The sequence below is a fragment of the Hyperolius riggenbachi genome, chromosome 5 (assembly GCF_040937935.1).
Source record: "Hyperolius riggenbachi isolate aHypRig1 chromosome 5, aHypRig1.pri, whole genome shotgun sequence".
Classification (NCBI taxonomy): Eukaryota; Metazoa; Chordata; class Amphibia; order Anura; family Hyperoliidae; genus Hyperolius; species Hyperolius riggenbachi.
This window is the reverse complement of record NC_090650.1, coordinates 111,439,684-111,458,517: the sequence shown is the minus strand read 5'-3', so window position 1 is coordinate 111,458,517 and position 18,834 is coordinate 111,439,684. Positions and strand designations below refer to the sequence as shown.

At 41.8% G+C, this 18,834-nt stretch overlaps 1 protein-coding gene across 2 annotated transcripts in view; it reads left to right on the top strand.

Moving 5' to 3' along the window:
- ZNF385D (zinc finger protein 385D) overlaps positions 1 to 18,834 on the top strand; it is a 496,219-nt gene that overhangs the window by 391,478 nt on the left and 85,907 nt on the right. For both annotated transcript variants that reach the window (XM_068236132.1, XM_068236133.1), the window contains one exon: positions 17,281 to 17,443. In XM_068236132.1, coding sequence (XP_068092233.1) covers positions 17,281 to 17,443 — 163 coding nt within the window. The remainder of the gene's footprint in view (positions 1 to 17,280; positions 17,444 to 18,834) is intronic.

Below are 18,834 nucleotides of genomic sequence, written 5' to 3'. Positions count from 1 at the left end.
GTGGACTTAGTACACTCACTTTCGTTCTGAGCTCAATCTTCCTAAACCCACAGATATGTCACAGGAACGTACATAAATCAGGATTAAAAGTAAGTTAAAAAATATCCAGTTCAGGAGTACTTTAAGAGATGTATTAGTCCAAAATCTGTAAATGATAGTTATATAGGAAAAAAGTAATTTATAACGCATTTTACTCTGAGACCTATCTCATGTTCATGCAGGTTTTATATGTTAACCACTTCACCACTGGGAGGGTTCTACCCCTTGAGCACCAGAGCAATTTTCACTTTTCAGTGCTCCTTCCATTCATTCGCCAATAACTGTATCACTACTTATCACAATGAAATGATCTATATATTGTTTTTTTCGCCATTAATTAGGCTTTTTTTGGATGGTACATCTTAAAATAAAAAATACATTGAAAAAATATCGTTATTTTTTCCGTTTTTGGCCTTTTTAGTTTCTACCATAATTAAAATCCATGTAATTTATGTGCCCATTTGTCCCGGTTATTACACCATTTAAATTATGTCCTTATCACAATGTCTGGCGCCAAAACTTTATTTGGAAATAAAGGTGCATTTTTTTCAGTTTTGCATCGATCAATATTTACAAGCCCATCATTTAAAAAATAACAGTAATATACCCTGACATACATATTAAAATAGTTCAGTCCCTAATTTATCTGTATAGACTTCCAAACTACAGTGGTGCAAATATTGGTGGAATTACTTCTCATTACCGAACAGACAGCATTTTCCATTTTTTTCCTCCAAAGATACATATGGCTTGCTTTATTATGCAGCAGAGTGCAAAACTAAGATATCAAGTAAAATAAAACTGATTACAGGGTCTTGATCTCGAAACTCTCAACAGGGGTACACCTAAATGTTGTGCTTTTTAGCGGAAAGTATTTTTTTCCATCTTATCACACAGACTCCATCAACTAAACCGCTGTCATTTTACATCAGTAGAGCACATTAGGTGGCATTTCCATCCATAAAGTGTATTCATTTAGCAAGATAGAGTGATGTGTCTACATAAAGATGTTGAAACAAAGTGAAAGACATGTTCATCGAGCAGGAACAATGCTGACACGTACAAATGCTGCAGAATGTACCGGTATGTGCTGCAAATATCTGACACAGATCAGCTGCAGTCCCATTAGGGTTAGAGAAAGATTGGAACACCCAGCTGGAAGTTTTTATAGGTTAAGTGGGGTGACTGTTTGTTACTCAAACCAAACTGTGTGTGTGTTCCGGATCAAAGAAAGAGCCTGTTAATGGTTAAACCCCTTCTGACCGAAAACCTGCATGCCCTTGTGAACAATTGATTATACTGATGATTTGATTCCAATTCAGCCAAATTCAACTACTGTGTTTTCATAACAGAGATTTGACTTATAATCTGGCTGCAGTGAGTGAATGAGGGCCCGTTTCCACTATCGCAAATCCGCATGTGTTGTCCGCATGCGGATTTGCATAGCCAATACAAGTGGATGGCCCTGTTTCCACTTGTCAGTAATCCTGAGCGTTTTTCTGTGCAGGAGAAATCTGCACGGAAGAGCCGTCAGAATTCGCACACCGCTATGCGAATCGCCGCTAATGTATTTAATAGGGAAATCACATGCGGTTTTAGCATGCGTATTTTACCGCGATTTAACATACAAATTAATGTTAAATCACTCAGGGAGTGACATGGTTAAAATCACATGAGTACTAACCTATTCGAAATCACATACGAAAGCGCGGTAAAAAACGCATGCGGAATCGCACCCACATGCGATTTCGTCAGCGTGGAATCAGCGGCGATTCCGCACCACACAAGTGGAAACGGGCCCTGAGTGACCTGACAACATGTAGTAGTGTGGTTAGTCGTATTGTTGTTACATGTTATATGTTAAAGGACAACTGTAGTGAGACGGATATGGAAGCTGCCATGTTCGTTCCCTTTTAAGCAATACAAGTTGCCTGGCAGCCCTGCTGGTCCATTTAGCCACAGTAGTGTCCAAATCACACCAGAAACAAGCATGCAGCTAATCTTGTCAGATTTGACAAAAATGTCAGAAACACCTAATATGCTGCATGCATGTTCAGGGTCTATGGCTAACAGTATTAACCTCTTGACGACCACGGCGTAAACTGGTCGTCTGCGGGTTTCCATGTCAGTTCACGGAGGGTGTCTCCGTGAACACCCGGAGAGCCGCCGATTGCGGCTCGCCGGCAAAATGTAAACACGCGGGGAAGAAATCCCCGCTGTTTACATCATACGGCGCTGCTGCGCAGCAGCGCCGTAAGGCAGATCGGCGATCCCCGGCCTCTGATTGGCCGGGGATCGCCGGCATCTGATAGGCGGAAGCCTATCCTTCAATGCGCAGGACGGAACTCCGTCCTGCGCATTACGGAGAGAGGGAGGGAGGGAGGTAAGGAGGCAGAGGGCGGAAATAGCTGCGGAGGGGGGCTTTGAGAAGCCCCCCCCCCCGCAAAATGCAGATGGCCGGCGGCGATCAGACACCCCGGCAGGACATCCCCCTAGTGGGGAAAAAAGGGGGGAAGTCTGATCGCCCTGGCATAATACTGATCTGTGCTGCGGGCTGGAGAGCCCACGCAGCACAGATCAGCCAATACAGCCCTGGTCGGCAAGTGGTTAAAAGCAGAACATCAGCAGGATAGCCAGGTAACTGACATTGCTTAAAAGGAAATAAACATGGCAGCCTCCATATACCTCTCACTACAATTGTCCTTTAAAGCAGACCTGAACTCAGAACTGTCCCTCTGCTCTAAAAAATAAGCAACAGCATAATACCCTTTAAGGAAAACAATTATTTGTTACAGCTGATATAAACCCTGCAATAAAACAGCAGTGTGTTTACTTCCTGTTTTCATGGAAGCAGACATCCTGTGTTTAAAAATTAACTGCTCTGCTAGGACAGCCAGCTGACACAGCTGAGAGATCAAATTACAGCTTGTGATTTGTCACAGATGAGGGCGAATAAGACAGGCTAAACACTACATACAGGGTGCCTTTCTCTATGTTTTCCTTCTATCCTGTGCAAGAGTTCAGATCCACTTTAAGAAGAGAAGTAAAAACAGATAGCCGGGTAGGACAAGCCACTGATCTCTTTGACAGGAAGACATAATTACAAGGACTATACAGGTCTATGCTCTTTTTTTTTTTAGATCATGGCAATTATTCAATTCACTTTTTCTTTTAAATTTTCTCCTATGTGGCGTTTTAACAACTTATCAATAGAATACCAGCAAGCAAGAAAATACTCATTTTGACAGTACTTTTTTGCCTACTTATTTGTAATTTTGAAATGGAAAGTTATTTTAAACAGAACATGAAAAGTTAGGAGGAAAAGTGAATTGAATACAGCGCCATACGTTTTTATTACTTTTCCATTTTTTGAAACTCAATACAATTTACATAATATATTTTAGGATTATAATTTTAATCTCTGCTCACAATATTTTGAGTCACTTCCGGCGGAAGTCCAGCCCACGTTACCATGGTAATATACCTCTTATCATTCACATTCCCACACTATATAAAGCGACATGTGCATGCCAGTGACTCACCTGACGAAGGCGTGGATATGCCAAAACGTGTTGTGACATCACTGGCACACGGCACGACAGAGGCTTTTACCATCTCGGATCATCAGCGCTGTTGGCCACAGGGTAGGGACAGGCTGCCACACGAGGACATGCATTGGGGCTAGTCCCCTTGAAATTATACACTACTTTCTAGTAAGTGTTTTTTATCCTTGCGTGCATTGGCTTAATACTGTAAATGATATAACACACTACGAAGTGCTCCTCCATATGTTTTTCTTTTAGTTACATAATAATAATAATCTGAACATTTGTATAGCGATTTTCTCCTTTCGGACTCAAAGCGCTCAAGAGCTGCAGCCACTGGGACGCGCTCAGGAGGCCACCCTGCAGTGTTAGGGAGTCTTGCCTTGAACTCCTTACTGAATAGGTACTTGACCTAGCCAGGGTTCGAATCCTTGTCGCCGATGTCAAAGGCAGAGCCCTTAACCAGTACACTATCCAGCCACCACCACATAATAAAGGAGGCAGGAAAGATCCACCCCTGCTACAAATGTTCTAAAATAGTTCCTCAGTGCACAAATGTGTTTGTGATCCCCTCTCCTTTTCTTCTCACTCTTTTCCCTCCCACATTGTGTGTGTGTGTGTGTGTGTGTGTGTGTGTGTGTGTGTGTGTGTGTGTGTGTGTGTGTGTGTGTGACTGTGTGTGTGTGTGTGTGTGTGTGTAGTGTGTGACTGTGTGTGTGTGTGTGTGTGTGTGTGTGTGTGTGTGTGTGCGTGCGTGCGTGCGTGCGTGCGTGTGTGACTGTGTGTGTGTGTGTGTGTATTGGGGACTGTCACTTTGTCTGTTTTCACGTTTGGCTCAGGGGTACAGGAAATTTTCTCATTCAATCCAATATAGTAAGTAAAAAAATAAAAAGTAATTTACCAAAAGTATAAAAAGTATTGCTAAATGTAATAAATATCTATCGTAAATCACAAAAAATACATACTTTAGTTAAAAAAATCACAAGATGTTTGGGAACAATTTATATGCACAATTAAGTTATACTACTTATAAATATATATTTGTTAAGGGATATGTGATATAATGTAACTCATTCCAGAACGTACGTGGTAAACACAGGCTTTTCATAATCTAATAATGCTGCAAAACTTATTCCAGCTAATTTGGAATGTACTTGTGTTCTGTAAAAAAATAGATGCGTACGATATATTTCAGTATGAACGTAACATGATCAGCACTACTCCTAGGCAGGGTTCATCTGTTTCCTTTAGTCAGAAGAATGTACAAAGAGTACCCCAAAAACCAGCACAGCTGCTAAACAACTGAACCAACAGACATTGATAAATTGAGGAAAATCGGCTGCCAGAATGGTGAATGCTTGTTATTGTACAGCCCTTTTCAAAGCTTATCCTTTACAAATGATGTGTAACCATCATGCTGTTGATGTCATCTGGCCTGTATGCTGGCCAAAGAAATTTTTATTAGCCATGCAAATATGTCCAAATGTACAGAGAAAAAAAGAAATTCCTCTGGATAAAACAATAGCCAGAATATTTCCATTGACATTTTCAGGAAGGTGGAAAACTTCTGTTCAATATAAGCTAGGTATGTATCTGCCCTACCTCTGTGTGCGACACAATCATCCATACAATTAAAGGGGACCTGAACTCTTGCACAGGACAGAAGGAAAACACAGAGAAATACACCCTGTATTTATTTAGCGCGTTAAGCTTTGAGACAGGTAACTTCGGCGCACAGTGCTCAGCGCTGAGCACCAAAGCCGGGCGCCATCATGCAGCAATGCTATGAGGCATACCAGTGCTAGAGTATTTCGGGGATCCAGAAATCACCAACCCTGAATTGCATCTCCCACCAATTTGCTACAACTTGGAGGGGGTATAGTATTTAATGCCGCCGGGGATTTTAACGGCAGCAGGGAGAGCTGTTATTTGGCTCACCCTGCGCCCAACTCACTGGCGGCCTGCTAACTCATATGCTGTAGCCTGTCTAATTCCAGTGTTGTGTCTGATTATGCTGCCTGTTGATTTGCGCTGCCCCGCATGCGCAGTAGGAGACTGTGCGCCCACATTTCCTATTGAATGATGCTGCTGGTGGTAAAATACTAAATATCTCCGCTCCCACACCTCTTACACTCCCCAAATTTTCAGGGTAGGGACGGAACCCCCAGAACGACCTCTATGCCAAATTGCAGCCCCTGAGACTCGCTGGTTCCCGAGATAGGTTTCTGTAATCTCCTGAACCAGCGGGTCTCGGGGGCTGCAATCTGGTATAGAGGTCGTTCTGGGGGTCCCCTCCCTACCCTCAAAATTTGGGGAGTGTAAGAGGTGTGGAAGTGAAGATATTTAGTATTTTACCTCCAGCAGCATCATTAACTTCACACTGAGCATGCGTGCTACTCAGTGTGGAAGGAAGCTTCCGGGCAGCACAATCAGACATTACACCCACTCATCTGTGACTAAGCACAAGTTGTAATTTGTTTGCTCAGCTGTGTCAGCTGCCTGAGAGCTCAGGGTGGTAACAATATATCTGCTTCCACAAAAGCAGGAAGTAGACACACTGCAGATTTATGGCAGGAATTGCATGAGCAATTGTGTACCTTGTGTGTGCTGTTGTGTACCTTTTAGAGCAGAGAAGAGGTTCAGGTCCACTTTAAGGTTGTGTAAACCACTCATATTGTACAGATTCTTCCAATGATCATAACATTTCAGTAAAAATAATATGACGACTGAATTAAATGGGGATACTGATTTCAAGGGCTGTTTAGTGTTTTACATGTGGAATTACTGAGTGGTGATAAACACAGAGAATACAAACAAAGTTAGGTACCCATTTAGTCTTAGTCACATTTCCATTTTGTAATTAACAAAGCCTGAGATTGTTATTAGTTCAAACTTCAAAGGTTTTTATACTAAGACTATAAGCAAGAATGTTTAGCATGAGAAGAGCAGTAAACTTACAGGTTTTTTTGTTTGTTTTTGTCCTGTGCTCATGTTAAAGATAGTAAAGTAAAATACTGGCAGTTCCTTTCATGCATCTGGTGTAAGTTAGGGGTGGGATGTTTAAAGCTAATGGGAAGGAAAAAACAGAGATACTTAATAAGGAGAGGGAAGGCTATCTTTGGGAGCCTGAGTGCTCCGGAAGATGGATGGCTCTGTACTGTGCATGGGTGAGCGCGCGCGAGAGAGCACACTAGCGCAAGCACAGTAAGGAGCCACCCATCTTCCGGAGCACTGAGGCTCCCAAAGACTTCCAAAGCATCCTGCAGCAGTAGAGAACAGTATTTGACAGATTGGCTAGATATGGCTACCGGCGGTGACAGCGCTGTAATGAGGGGACCATGGGAAGGCTTTATAGGACCCATTAAGAAAAAGAAGGGAATCAGTTAGGGATACAAAACTGACAAAAAAATGTACCATTGCTATGCTAATTAATATCAAAAACTGTATTTTAGATTGGACTGCAAGCTGGTGCCCAAACAAATGGGCGCCTTAGAAAAACATATGTCTTATATGTACCTGTTGGGAAAAAAGTTACATCCAGATATACCGCTATATAGCAAATAGCAAGCTAATTTTTACAATATTTCTTTGGCAACAAATATTTAAACACAAACTGTGCCCATATTATTAGGTTTCCTTCAGGCTGGAGAACACTGGTAATAATGCAAACCCCAACCTGACCTGGATTTTTTTTCTTTTCATTTGTCTGCTATTCATTACTAAACGTTTGCACTATCACCTGGGTCTCATTGGACCTTAAAGCGGTATAAAACCCTGACATAATATTCAATAAAAACTTGTGTTCCTACTTTTTATATTCCATACAGTTATCATATTTGCTTTTGTGCATAAGTATTATTATTCATTTAGAAACTATACGTTCCGAAAGTACACTTTTTTTCTCTGAGAGCTGACTTTGCATTTTATTTATAACTGCTTTATTCGTGTTCTAACGTAAGTAGAAATGCTTTCTGATTGTCTGACTTTGTTCAGCAGAGCCTGCAGTGTCAGATAAGTGTTTATTTACATTCCTCACTTGATACAATTAAATACAAGGTAACATTATCTCCACTTCAGATGCATCCAGCTTTGCTGGCAGGGAACTCCTAAGTCCTGTGTGTAACCCTTTGAATGCTGTTCTAGTAAAAAAAAATGCTGGTTGCTTATAATATGCTGTAGAGCAAAGAAGAAATGCTGGATTTCATTCTGCTTTAAAGAGACACTGAAGCGGAAAAACAATTATGATATAATGATTTGTATGTGTAGTACAGCTAAGAAATAAAATATTAGGACCAGAGACATAAGTCTAATTGTTACCAGTACAGGAAGAGTTAAGAAACTCCAGTTGTTATCTCTATGCAAAAAAGCCATTAAGCTCTACGACTTTCAAAGTCTTGTGGAGGATTTCCGCTGTGTCAGCGCGCATCTTGTGCGCTGACCACGGAAACTATCCCGCAATCGTTACAATATGCAATTCATTTTTTCTCCTGAGTTTTCTCCTAGGTGATATTTTTACAATTTGTTTAAAAATGCCTTTTAAGTCACTAGCAAAAAAGAAAATACTCAAACTAAATGTGATAGTACATTTTCACCAACTTTTGGGTATATTTTCAAATGTAAAATGCTGGAAATTTTGTTTACAGAAAGGATGAAAATGATCTCCTAGGGGATAACTCAGGTGAAAAAATCAATTGCATATGGACCGTTGTGTCTAAGCAGACGACATATAACGTGAAGTTTTGTTTTAAACTCATGCCTACATTTTTCAGCTTACTTATTTATCCGTGTTCTATTTTAGGGTGTTTTGAATGGAATTCTATGTAAATGATGTTTGAATAAGTGATGAATTATTAGTGAGCATAAATGTCACTTAATTCACCAATCACTTAGACAATAGGACTGAGCAGACTATATAACTATCACTTTGCATCACAGCCGAAAAGGGTAATCAACTTGCTGCTGATGCTTGCTTAAAACAATTTACATTAATTTGTGCAAAAGACTGATAGATTACATTTTGATTACAGTTAGAAAATAATGAATACAGATTTACTCAGTGTAAGGTTTATGCAGGACATGATTAATGAGAAACTTGCTTACTATGCAAGCACATTCCTGTTTTGCTGCACATTTCCCTCGCTGTCATTTACATCTCCTAAAAACAGTGTGCATAAACATCTGGGAACAACAGCTACACAAAACATTTTTAGAATAACATTGTTACAAAAAGTTTTTATTCATTTTTTTCGCTATTAGCATTTGGAAAACAGGTAATTGTGAATTTTTTTAAAGACTAAATGCTGTATACTACCTTAACTCTTTTAAACTGGCCCTTACTGTTATCGATCATGATAAAAAGGAAATGTATACTAAGCATACGGTATTTAGTACAATACAGTCTTTTTATAGTGATTATAACCACAATAATCATCCTATACAATAAAACCCATGTGTCCCTGCGTCCTCCTCCGGTCTGTCCGTGTCCATGCTTTTGCGTACTGTGCATGCATGGCATGTGGGCGGCAGTTAGAGCAGGAGGAGGATGGGGCCAGGGGGGACTGCTGTGTGCGTGTGCTAGCAGGGTGCGTGTGCGCGCGTGGTGCATGGGCATGCACGTGCGCATACGCGCTGACAAGTGATGGCAGCGAATGGCGGTGGTGACAGAGGTGGGAGGGGGGTAGTGAGGGAGGCCTAGAGAGCGTTATTGTAAGGGGCTTAGGTCTGCTAGTATATCAGTGTTCTCCCCAGAAATGTTTTCAGGTGAGGTGAGATGAGAGAATGCAGGGCCAGCGCTTCTGTGTGCAACTCTGCTTACAACAAAGAAGGAGGTGAGCTGATAACAGCCGGGAGCTCACCAAAACTAGCCGGGTTGAGCATTCGGCTAAAATAGCCTGGGGAGAACACTGGTATATAATAAAACCCTTGTATCTGCATCCTTCTGTGCTCGTGCGTCCGGTCCTGACAGATTGCTGTCTGCAAACCTTATTGCATTGTGGGAGATAACAGTTTTTTCCAACTGCTAAGCAAGCAATATCTCCCTGCGTGTGTAGACGTTGGACATCGGTGGGGGGCGAGTGTATGGGAGAAAAGCGCTATAGAAATGTTATTGTATTGTAATGTATTATTATGTGGCTGTGCTCGTATGTGCGTCTGTTGCGGGGGGGGGGGGGGGGGGATGTGACTACGGCCTAGCGCCCGTTTTTTACCAGCCGGGCCTTTTTACTAGTAAAATAATTTCCACTTTCCTTTTCATTATTAGAAGTATCATGTGACCAATAAAAGACTGGGAGACACATTCCCTCATTGAAAACAGTGGCAATGATTGGGATCTAGGGTTGATCCTCTGAACGAAAGAGGCTTGCAAATAACAGCTGAAACATTTGTCAAGCATGTTTCTCCTGTGGAACTCAAAGCACAAGGGTAGCGACGGAGAGCTGCAGCCACTTAGCACATGCTTAATTTGCTGCCACCCTGTATACAGGGATGGTCAGAAATGCCAATTTCCGATTCCGCGGAAAATCCGCATTCCACCATTGCCAATTACCAATACCGTTAACGATTCCGCTTACCGCTACCGATTTCCGCATTCCGATGCAGATTTCCGCCAAAAATCGCTGACATTTTCGCTGAATTTAACATCGATTTTGTTAAAAACTATAAGGTCTTTTTGAAAACTTCTTTTTCCATCTTGTTCACAGTCTTCTGTTTAATAAACCCTGAAAATTTAGAGTGTCTAGGACCTGTGAGGGCTTTGCTGTAATATAAAATGCAGAAAATCCGCATTATCCGATATGCGGTACTTTTAAACCAATCAGAAGATTCAGAATGAATAAGCCAATCAGAGAATGCAGAAATGTCCGCCTAATTCCCCATTCTTTGATTGGTTTATTCATTCCGAGACTTCTGAGTGGCTTAAAATTATCGCATATTGGATAATGCGGATTTTCTGCATTTTAAATTACAGTCAAAAGCCACCTACTTTAGCGGTTAATAGCAAAGCTCCCATAGGTCCTAGCCACACCAAATTTTCAGGGTTTATTAAACAGAAGACTGTGAACAAGATGAAAAAAAAGACCTTATAGTTTTTGAGAAAATCAATGTTAAAGTCAGCGGACATTTCCGTGATTTGTGGCGGAAATCCGCATTCTGATGCGGAAATGCAATTTCTGATCGGAAATGCAGTAATTGCATTTCCGCGGAATCCGAATGAGCATTCCTACCTGTGTAGCATTTAAAGTGTTAGGTAGTATAACCCAATGGCTTCTTTCTAGTTAGGTAATGGTTCCAGTCAGGATTCAAACTCCAGTCTTATATATCAAAGGTGGTGCCCCTAACTGTTTCGGGACCGGTCGTAGCTAAAACTATGCCACACCTGTAGCTGCCTAAGCCTGATGCGGAGTAGTTGCAAGGAATGCAATATCGAGTCCCCGTCAACACAGATCTCTGCAGTCTAAAGACAGCAGAGCTCCATAACTCGGTCAGGAGCCATGTTCATTGTCTCCTGACCTACTGATCACAGTGATCAAATCACAGTGATCAGGAGGTATAAAAAAAAAAAAAAAAAAAGGTTTTGGTCCTTAAAGAGACCAGAACAGTTGGCCCAAAATGAGTAAACCAATGAACTAACTAGCTGCTGAGTGCAAGTTCCTCTTCAGTGTCCATTGCCTTTAAAAGTGGTAACATGTCCAATTAAATTAATCTTCTGCATTTTATTACATTTCAGCTAACAAGAACCTTTTCATAAAAAAAGGAACTGAAATATATGGATTGCCTGATACTTCTGCTCAAAATACAGGGATTATTGATATAGGTAGTATCAGCTGAGGAACTAGGCTCTGATAAAAAAAAAAAAAAAACAAGCTTGTGATCTATGTAAAAACAAAGACAATACTACTATATATGCACGCCTGTTCAAAAACAGCACAGTGGTGGAGTGGTGGTTAGCACTCTCACCTTGCAACGCTGGGTCCTCAGTTCGAATCCCAGCCAGGTCAACATCTGCAAGGAGTTTGTATGTTCTCCACCGTGTCTAAGTGTGTTTCCTCTGAGTACTCCAGTTTCCCCCCCACATCCCAAAAACATACAGATAAACAGATAAGTTAATTGGCTTCACCCTAAAATTGGCCCTAGACTATGATACATGCACCACACAATACATACATACATACAATACATAGACATATGACTATGGTAGGAATTAGATTGTGAGCCCCTCTGAGGGACAGTTAGTGACAAGACAATATACTCTGTGCAGCGCTGCGGAAGATGTTGGCGCTATATAAATACTAAATAATAATAATAAAAATAAGGATTTTAGTCATGTTTATTGTAGTTTATAGAGTATATAGGGAGCCTCTTAATCAATTAGAAAATATTTATTGCACATACTGATATAACTTACACAGAAAAAAACAGAAAAAAACCCCTATAACCCTCCCCTTAAAAACAACCTGGCTACATACATATGGAGCTAAGCCCTGAACTAAAGGAGTGCACTCCTAATGTCTTTAACAAAAACTGTTATCTTCAGGGCCCCCTTGATAGCTTGTAGAGCTCAATGTTATGCAGGTGATAGCATGCAGAAGCCTCCAAATAGCATGTAAGCTGTTACAGCACTCCAACAACAAGCAGCAGCGTTAAGCAGGCGGTTTGTGTGCCTCAATAGCGGTTAGTAAGCATTTTCTATGCCTTCAATTCACCCCTCTTGGAATGCGTGGCTTTCTCCGCCATACGCTTACCCAACCATACAAGGTAAACCTCCGGCTTAGCCGGGACTCACGCGTCCGTATTGTGGCGTAATTGATGGGGCGGGTACTTTCGGTGTGGTCGAAGTGAACCGAGTTCCCAGTCTTCCCAGTCTGCCCGGCACAGGGGCACTCTCATGCATGCAGAGACGCCGCGATGTAGTTCCTGCGCGGTCGGGGAGCGGGTGGAGGCAGATGATAGAGGCAAGATGGAGGCAGGATGGAGGCGGCTAGCACACCGCTGTAGCCCACGTGACGCGTTTCACCCGTATCCGGGTTTCATCAGACGTGACGTCACAGTCCCTCCTTCTCCCTTTTATGCGCATGAGTGGGGTTCTGTGGACGTTGCTAGGTAACATTAAAAACAGGCAGGGTTCTTGTCAGAGTATACATACACCCTCCAGTGGTGAATTAAAGAAATACTTTTAAGTTCATGTCACTGTTAAGACCATTTGGTTGCATAGCACCGCATCTATATATCCAGTAGGATTCCTTCTTTAAAAGTTCGTGGTCATAGTCCCCTCTCCGTGGGCTTATGTTCAATTTGTAGATTCCCATAACTTTCAGGTGGTTTGGATCAGAATTATGTTCTTTTTGAAAGTGCATTGCGATTGGACTTTTTTCTTCCTTACTCAAGATATTATTAACATGCTCCTGAATCCTTTTCCTCAGCACCCTATGGGTTTTGCCTATATAGATTTTATTACAGCTACATCGCAGTTGATAAATGACCCTTTCACTAGAACAAGATATATAGTCATTCACTGTAAATTTTTCCGTTTTATCCTGATTGTAAAATACATCACTCTTCACTACAAATGGGCAGACATCACAGTTGCCACATCTATTCATTCCCTTTTTCCATTTTCTTTTTCCTCTACTTTTGCATTTATAACCAAAATCACTTGTCACCAGTATATCGTTTAGGTTTCTGCAGCGTTTAGCTGCCATATGTGGGTAGTCACCCACTATATCTTTTAAGAGTGAATCCCTGCACAATAAATGCCAGTGTCTGACCAGGATCTTTCTTACTTCCTGGTAGTGGGATCCATAAGTAGTAACCATGCGTGTGCAACCTGAGGGGTAACATCCCTTTTCTTTCTTGTCGCGATTATTTTTAATCGCTAGGAGTTCTCTTCTATTCTTTAGAGATGCCCTTTCATAGGCCTCATCAATTTTATTTTCAGGGTAGCCACGAGCCCTCAGCCTAATCCTCAAATCATTGGCTTCAGCCTCGAAATCTGCTCGTTTAGTGCAGTTTCTGCGACACCGCAGAAACTGTCCTGTAGGGACTGCCCATTTTTGGGAGGGTAGATGAAAGCTCGTGGCTGCAAGTAAGGTATTTCCGGATGTTTATTGTAGTACCTGTATCATTGGTCAGATTTTTCAAATGTTATACTCAGTGAGAAAAATTGATTGTAATTCTTACATTAAAAATAAATATAAAAAACTGTATTTCAGTTGGCCACCTTTAATTCAACCTTTTGAATGTCAGGCATGCCACAATTGCATTTTACATTTTACAGGTAGCCAATATGTAATTGTCCTATAACTCCCCTTTATTCTAATTCAAACAGTGACCAACAATACACAGTGTTCTAGAGCTGTTTATTTTATTTTACTTAATGGATCTTTTTTTATAAAAAATATCTGTTGTTTTTCACCTATTTTGTTATTTGTCTATTTGCTTTGTTGATGTTTAACCACTTCCGGATACCGGGTGGTTTTGCTGATCGGTGCTGCGTGGGCTCTCCAGCCCGCAGCACCGATCAGCTAGCAGCCAGGCCGATCAGACTTCCCCCCTTTTTTCCCCACTAGGGGGATGTCCTGCTGGGGGGGTCTGATCGCCGCCGGCTGCTTGCGCTTGCGGGGGGGGGCTCTCTTCAAAGCCCCCCTCCGCAGCGCTTCCTGGCCGCCTTCCCCTTCCCCTTCCCTCCCTCTACCTCCCCCTGTGAGCGGCGCAGGACGGAATTCCGTCCTGCGCCGGATAGGATAGGCTTCAGCCTATCAGGTGCCGGCGGTCCCCGGCCAATCAGAGGCCGGGGATCGCCGATCTCCGCCACGGTGCTGCTGCGCAGCAGCGCCGTATACATGTAAACACCGGGGAAGATCTTCCCCGTGTGTTTACATTTACCCTGCGAGCCACGATCGGAGGCTCGCAGGGTGTTCACGGAGACACCCTCCGTGAACTGACATGGAACGGCCGCTCATACGAGCGGCCGTTTCCATGCAATCCACTTCAGGATTCAGGGGCGTAGTTAAGCGTATGCCGAATCCTGAAGTGGTTAAAATATGCTTAAATGTCATTTGTGCTAAAAAAAAATGTACACATCCAGCCTTTTTTTCAATATGGGGACCCATTATATTACTATTGTCAAACATAATAGGCAGGCCCTGCGTATTGCTGGAAAGGCATGCTGTTTAATTAATAGCCACATTATACTTGACATATATGTAAAATTACCTACGCGATATCAGAAAAGGTTTATATATGGCAAAAAGGACTGTATAGACTATTTGAATTTGTTAAGAAAACTTATATGGTACCTTTTGTTGAAAATTGATTTTCATATTTGCATTAACAAACCACAATAAAAGCCCTCTCAAAAGTAAAAAAAAAACAGAAATCCCATGGAGGCAGTATTTAGACTAAGCATGAAACAGTGTGCTTGTAGTTGGATGCTTCAATGTATTAGTGTACGGACTATCCCTTATAGATGCATGATGGACAATTTCATCAAGAAAGGGTACAGGCAGCCCAGTTAAGTCTCTTCTTCAGCAACTGTGTGACTGTCAGGACTCACCTAAGGTGGGGGATACAAGCTCACGTCAGGCACCGAGTCTAAGCTAAAGTGTGAAATGAAGAGTCTAGTGGGCTTGATGGGACCTTAGGCATTTGGCTGTCTTCAAGTATTCAATGTATTAATAATAAATGAAAGGCGTGGGGAGAAACTCACTCAAGCAGATACTGTCATTCCTCAAAAGCAGCCTTGAAGGCCAACAATTTTTGTCCCTAATATCGTAATGTCCCTCTTTTTGAGAGAAAAATTATAGCCAGGCTCACAACCTGAGATAATTTGGACATCAAGATAGATCACCTTTCCTTCTGAATACTGTATGATTGAGTCTAAGTGATACTTTGGCCAGAGCACCCTGCTGATACTTTGCAATGGGTACCACCAGGTTGTGGCCTCCAAGAGCAGAGGAGGAGGGGACGGAAGCTTCATTCAGCAGACAGCAGACTAAAGCTAAGTACTTACGGGGGGACAATTGTAGCTGTCGCTGCACACGGGAGCGTGTGCGCGACAGTTCGTCGACAGCTCGGCGACAGCTAGTCGCCAAGTCCCTCTGCATCCACACTGCAGCAGAGGGATTAGCGATGCGGCGGAAGCTGTCGCCGAGGTTCCTCCCCCCCGCCGGAAGCTCCGTGTGCCGTGTGTGGGTAGCTGTCGCTAGCCCGCATACACATGCAGGACTAGTGACAGTTCTGGCGAGGTTGCGGCGACGGCTGTAGCCGGCGATTGAACATGTCAATCGCCTGGCGACAGCTCCGACGGGCGACGGTTCGGGGCGTGCGCGTCATACACACAGGCGAACCGTCGCCGCAACACGCGCGTGCCACGTGGTTGTGGCGACGGTCGTACCCCGTGTGTATGAGCCTTAAGAGGTACAAGTGATTAAGCTTTGAGCTAAAGCAAAGATTGAGGCAAGTGGCAGACAAGCAGTAGTCATGTTCTGGCAGAGGTTGAGGCTGGCAGTAAACAAGAAAAAACTATAGGCAGAGGTCATGGCAAGTGGTAGACAAAAAGTTAGCAGGTTCAGGCAGGGGTCAAAGTAGGAGGCAAACAAACGATCTACACACAGTTCTGCATATCAAATGACAGGGAACACTAACGTTTTAGCGCAGAAACTAATCACTCAATATACAATTTTGATAATAGCAAATGGATAATAGATGACTAGATCCACTTTAAATTGTTTTATTGAGGCGATTAGCAAGTTTTAATCTTTTGCGCTATAAAAAGTAAAGAGATGTAACAACCGGAGTAAATTTCTGCACAACCACCTCACACTGAATGGAAATGGGTGAAGTATTGTTCTTCTCTTTTCTCTGAAGAAAAAATAATTAATAGCTGACCAAATGTAGGGTTTCAGTCATGAGTCCCTTGCAAGATTATAGCAGATGGGTCAGTCCTTTGTCCTTACTTATTCATGGTTTATCACAGAAGGTGACTAATTGTATAACAGAGATGGGCTTCAGTGCTCCCTGGACTCACTAAAAAAAAAGTTGACATTATTTACAGGCACCTGTAATTTATGTAGCATATTATTTTGACATGTCAAAATGAAAATATTGTCTCTATTTCTGTTTTCTCATTATGAAGTAGCAAAAATATATCAGGGAGAAATTCATGTTCACTTTTGAAGGAGGTTTTTATTGCATTTTGTGTGGTGTGAAAGGCTATTTAACCTTTTTTTTGTCTGCCTCACTTTAACAGTCAACACCAAGAAAAATATTTTATTTTGGGTTGGTATAGAAAGGATAAAGAATCTCTTCTGAGCCTATGTGCCTGTTGGGGAAATTGGTCATCATCACTTCCTGTTTCTGGGACCTCCATAGTCTCGCATAGCTTTAAAAGGACACCTGGCTGTCCTACTGGAAGGAAATGAGAAAAGTCAATAACATCATACAGGATTATAATTCTTACCTAGTTCCTACCACCTTCATAGCTGTTGTTGAGATTTACCCACTTCATGTCAGGACTGTATGAGAAATTCTCTGAGATGGAGATACAGATTTAGGTTTACTCATTTTCTAGCAATCCAAAACAAAACAATATTTTTCTTGGAGTTGAATTTTATGCATATTGCGTGATCTGTATGTCTTATAACAATGAATGCAAGTCTAGAAATGAGCCTGATTACATGGTTCATTTTATTCTCTTTTGTAGAGCCAGTCTGTGGCCCACTATAAAGGCACTAAACATGCCAAGAAGCTCAAAGCACTGGAAGCCATGAAAATTAAGCAGAAATGTATTGCTACCAAGGACAACGCAAAGACTATCTTCACTTCCATCCCCACTAATACCATCAATGGCACCTCTGAAAAAACAGGTTAAGTGATATTCTCTCTATTGTTTGTTTTCTTGTTTAATTATCTGTCTGGTTATGTGCTTGTCATGTTGATTCACTCGAGCTTCATCATCCTTGCTGTATTGATTTGCTTTTTTCACATTCTTTTCAACATGCCGCTAAGAGCCAATTTTCAACAACAAAAATGAAGCACCTTCTAAAAAAGGAATTAACAATTCCATTGTTAATCCAAAGGTTTACACCTGGGTCCTGATTTACGAAGGTATCTCCAGAGATCTTCAAGCTTCTTTAGTAGGAAACATTATAAATAATTCAGCAACTCTGGCCTAGATTTAGAGGAAAGTGTATTTTATTATTAGTATTATTGTTATTTCTAGCCCTAATTATAACCTTTTTGCCATTTATTACTAAAACTAACCTCCCTCTGAAGGTGGCCATACTTTACTCAATGGCTGCCAGATTGACTATCCGATAGGTACCTCGCTGATCGTATCACACAGATACACTTAATGATCACTGATCGTATCACACAGATTTACAATAGATTTCAGCATGAAAACTATTGGAAATCATTGATACTAGTGCCCCCACTACCGCCTGCTGCACCCCCCCCCCTCCCGGTCTCTCTCCGTGCAACGGGTGTGTGTAATGTAATGTTTACCCCCATGGCTCACCTATCTGCCGGCATGCCTCCTCCAATGTCCTAAATCTTCCCTATATTGCTGCCAGGGACATCTGTACCCCTTGACCTTTGCTATTAGGCAATACAATTAACCCCACATACTGCTAAGGTTTGATTTACAGTATAAAACTTTGTGCTGAATCTTTCTGCATCTGATGCAAAAAGTGATTGAGTAAACTTGGACTGGATTTTTTTTCACTTCCACTATCACACCACAAATGATTGTAGGCTTGCCCTCATTCATACTGAAGCATAGTGGAGGACTGTTGTAAGTTCAGTAAATTAGTGTGATTGCCATGATTGCCATCTCATGCAAGAAGCGACTGCGAGAGCATCATTTTAATAAAATTAGGCTGTCCTTGATTTATTTAAAAAAAAAGCACTCGCTGTAGATACTGCAAGAAATTGCCACTTATTTGAGGTGACCATGAGTACAAGCTGATTTGACCCATGTATTTGTAGCAAATTCTAAGGGGACTATTTTATGCAATCCAGTCTAGTTTTCCTGGATTTTTTCCAATAGTCCAGCTGTCGAGTTTTTGGTGATCTCAGGAGAAGCCGTAAATCAGGCACTTGATGTCATAAGGAACTCCCTAATAGGAGATAACAGTGGCAACATCTGTCTGTTTCTGGTTAATGAACTCATACCTGTGGATGCTGACTGGCACTGATCTGCTTTTTACTCTTAACATAATCATCTCTGGTAGCATCTGCTGCTTTTTCCCTAGTC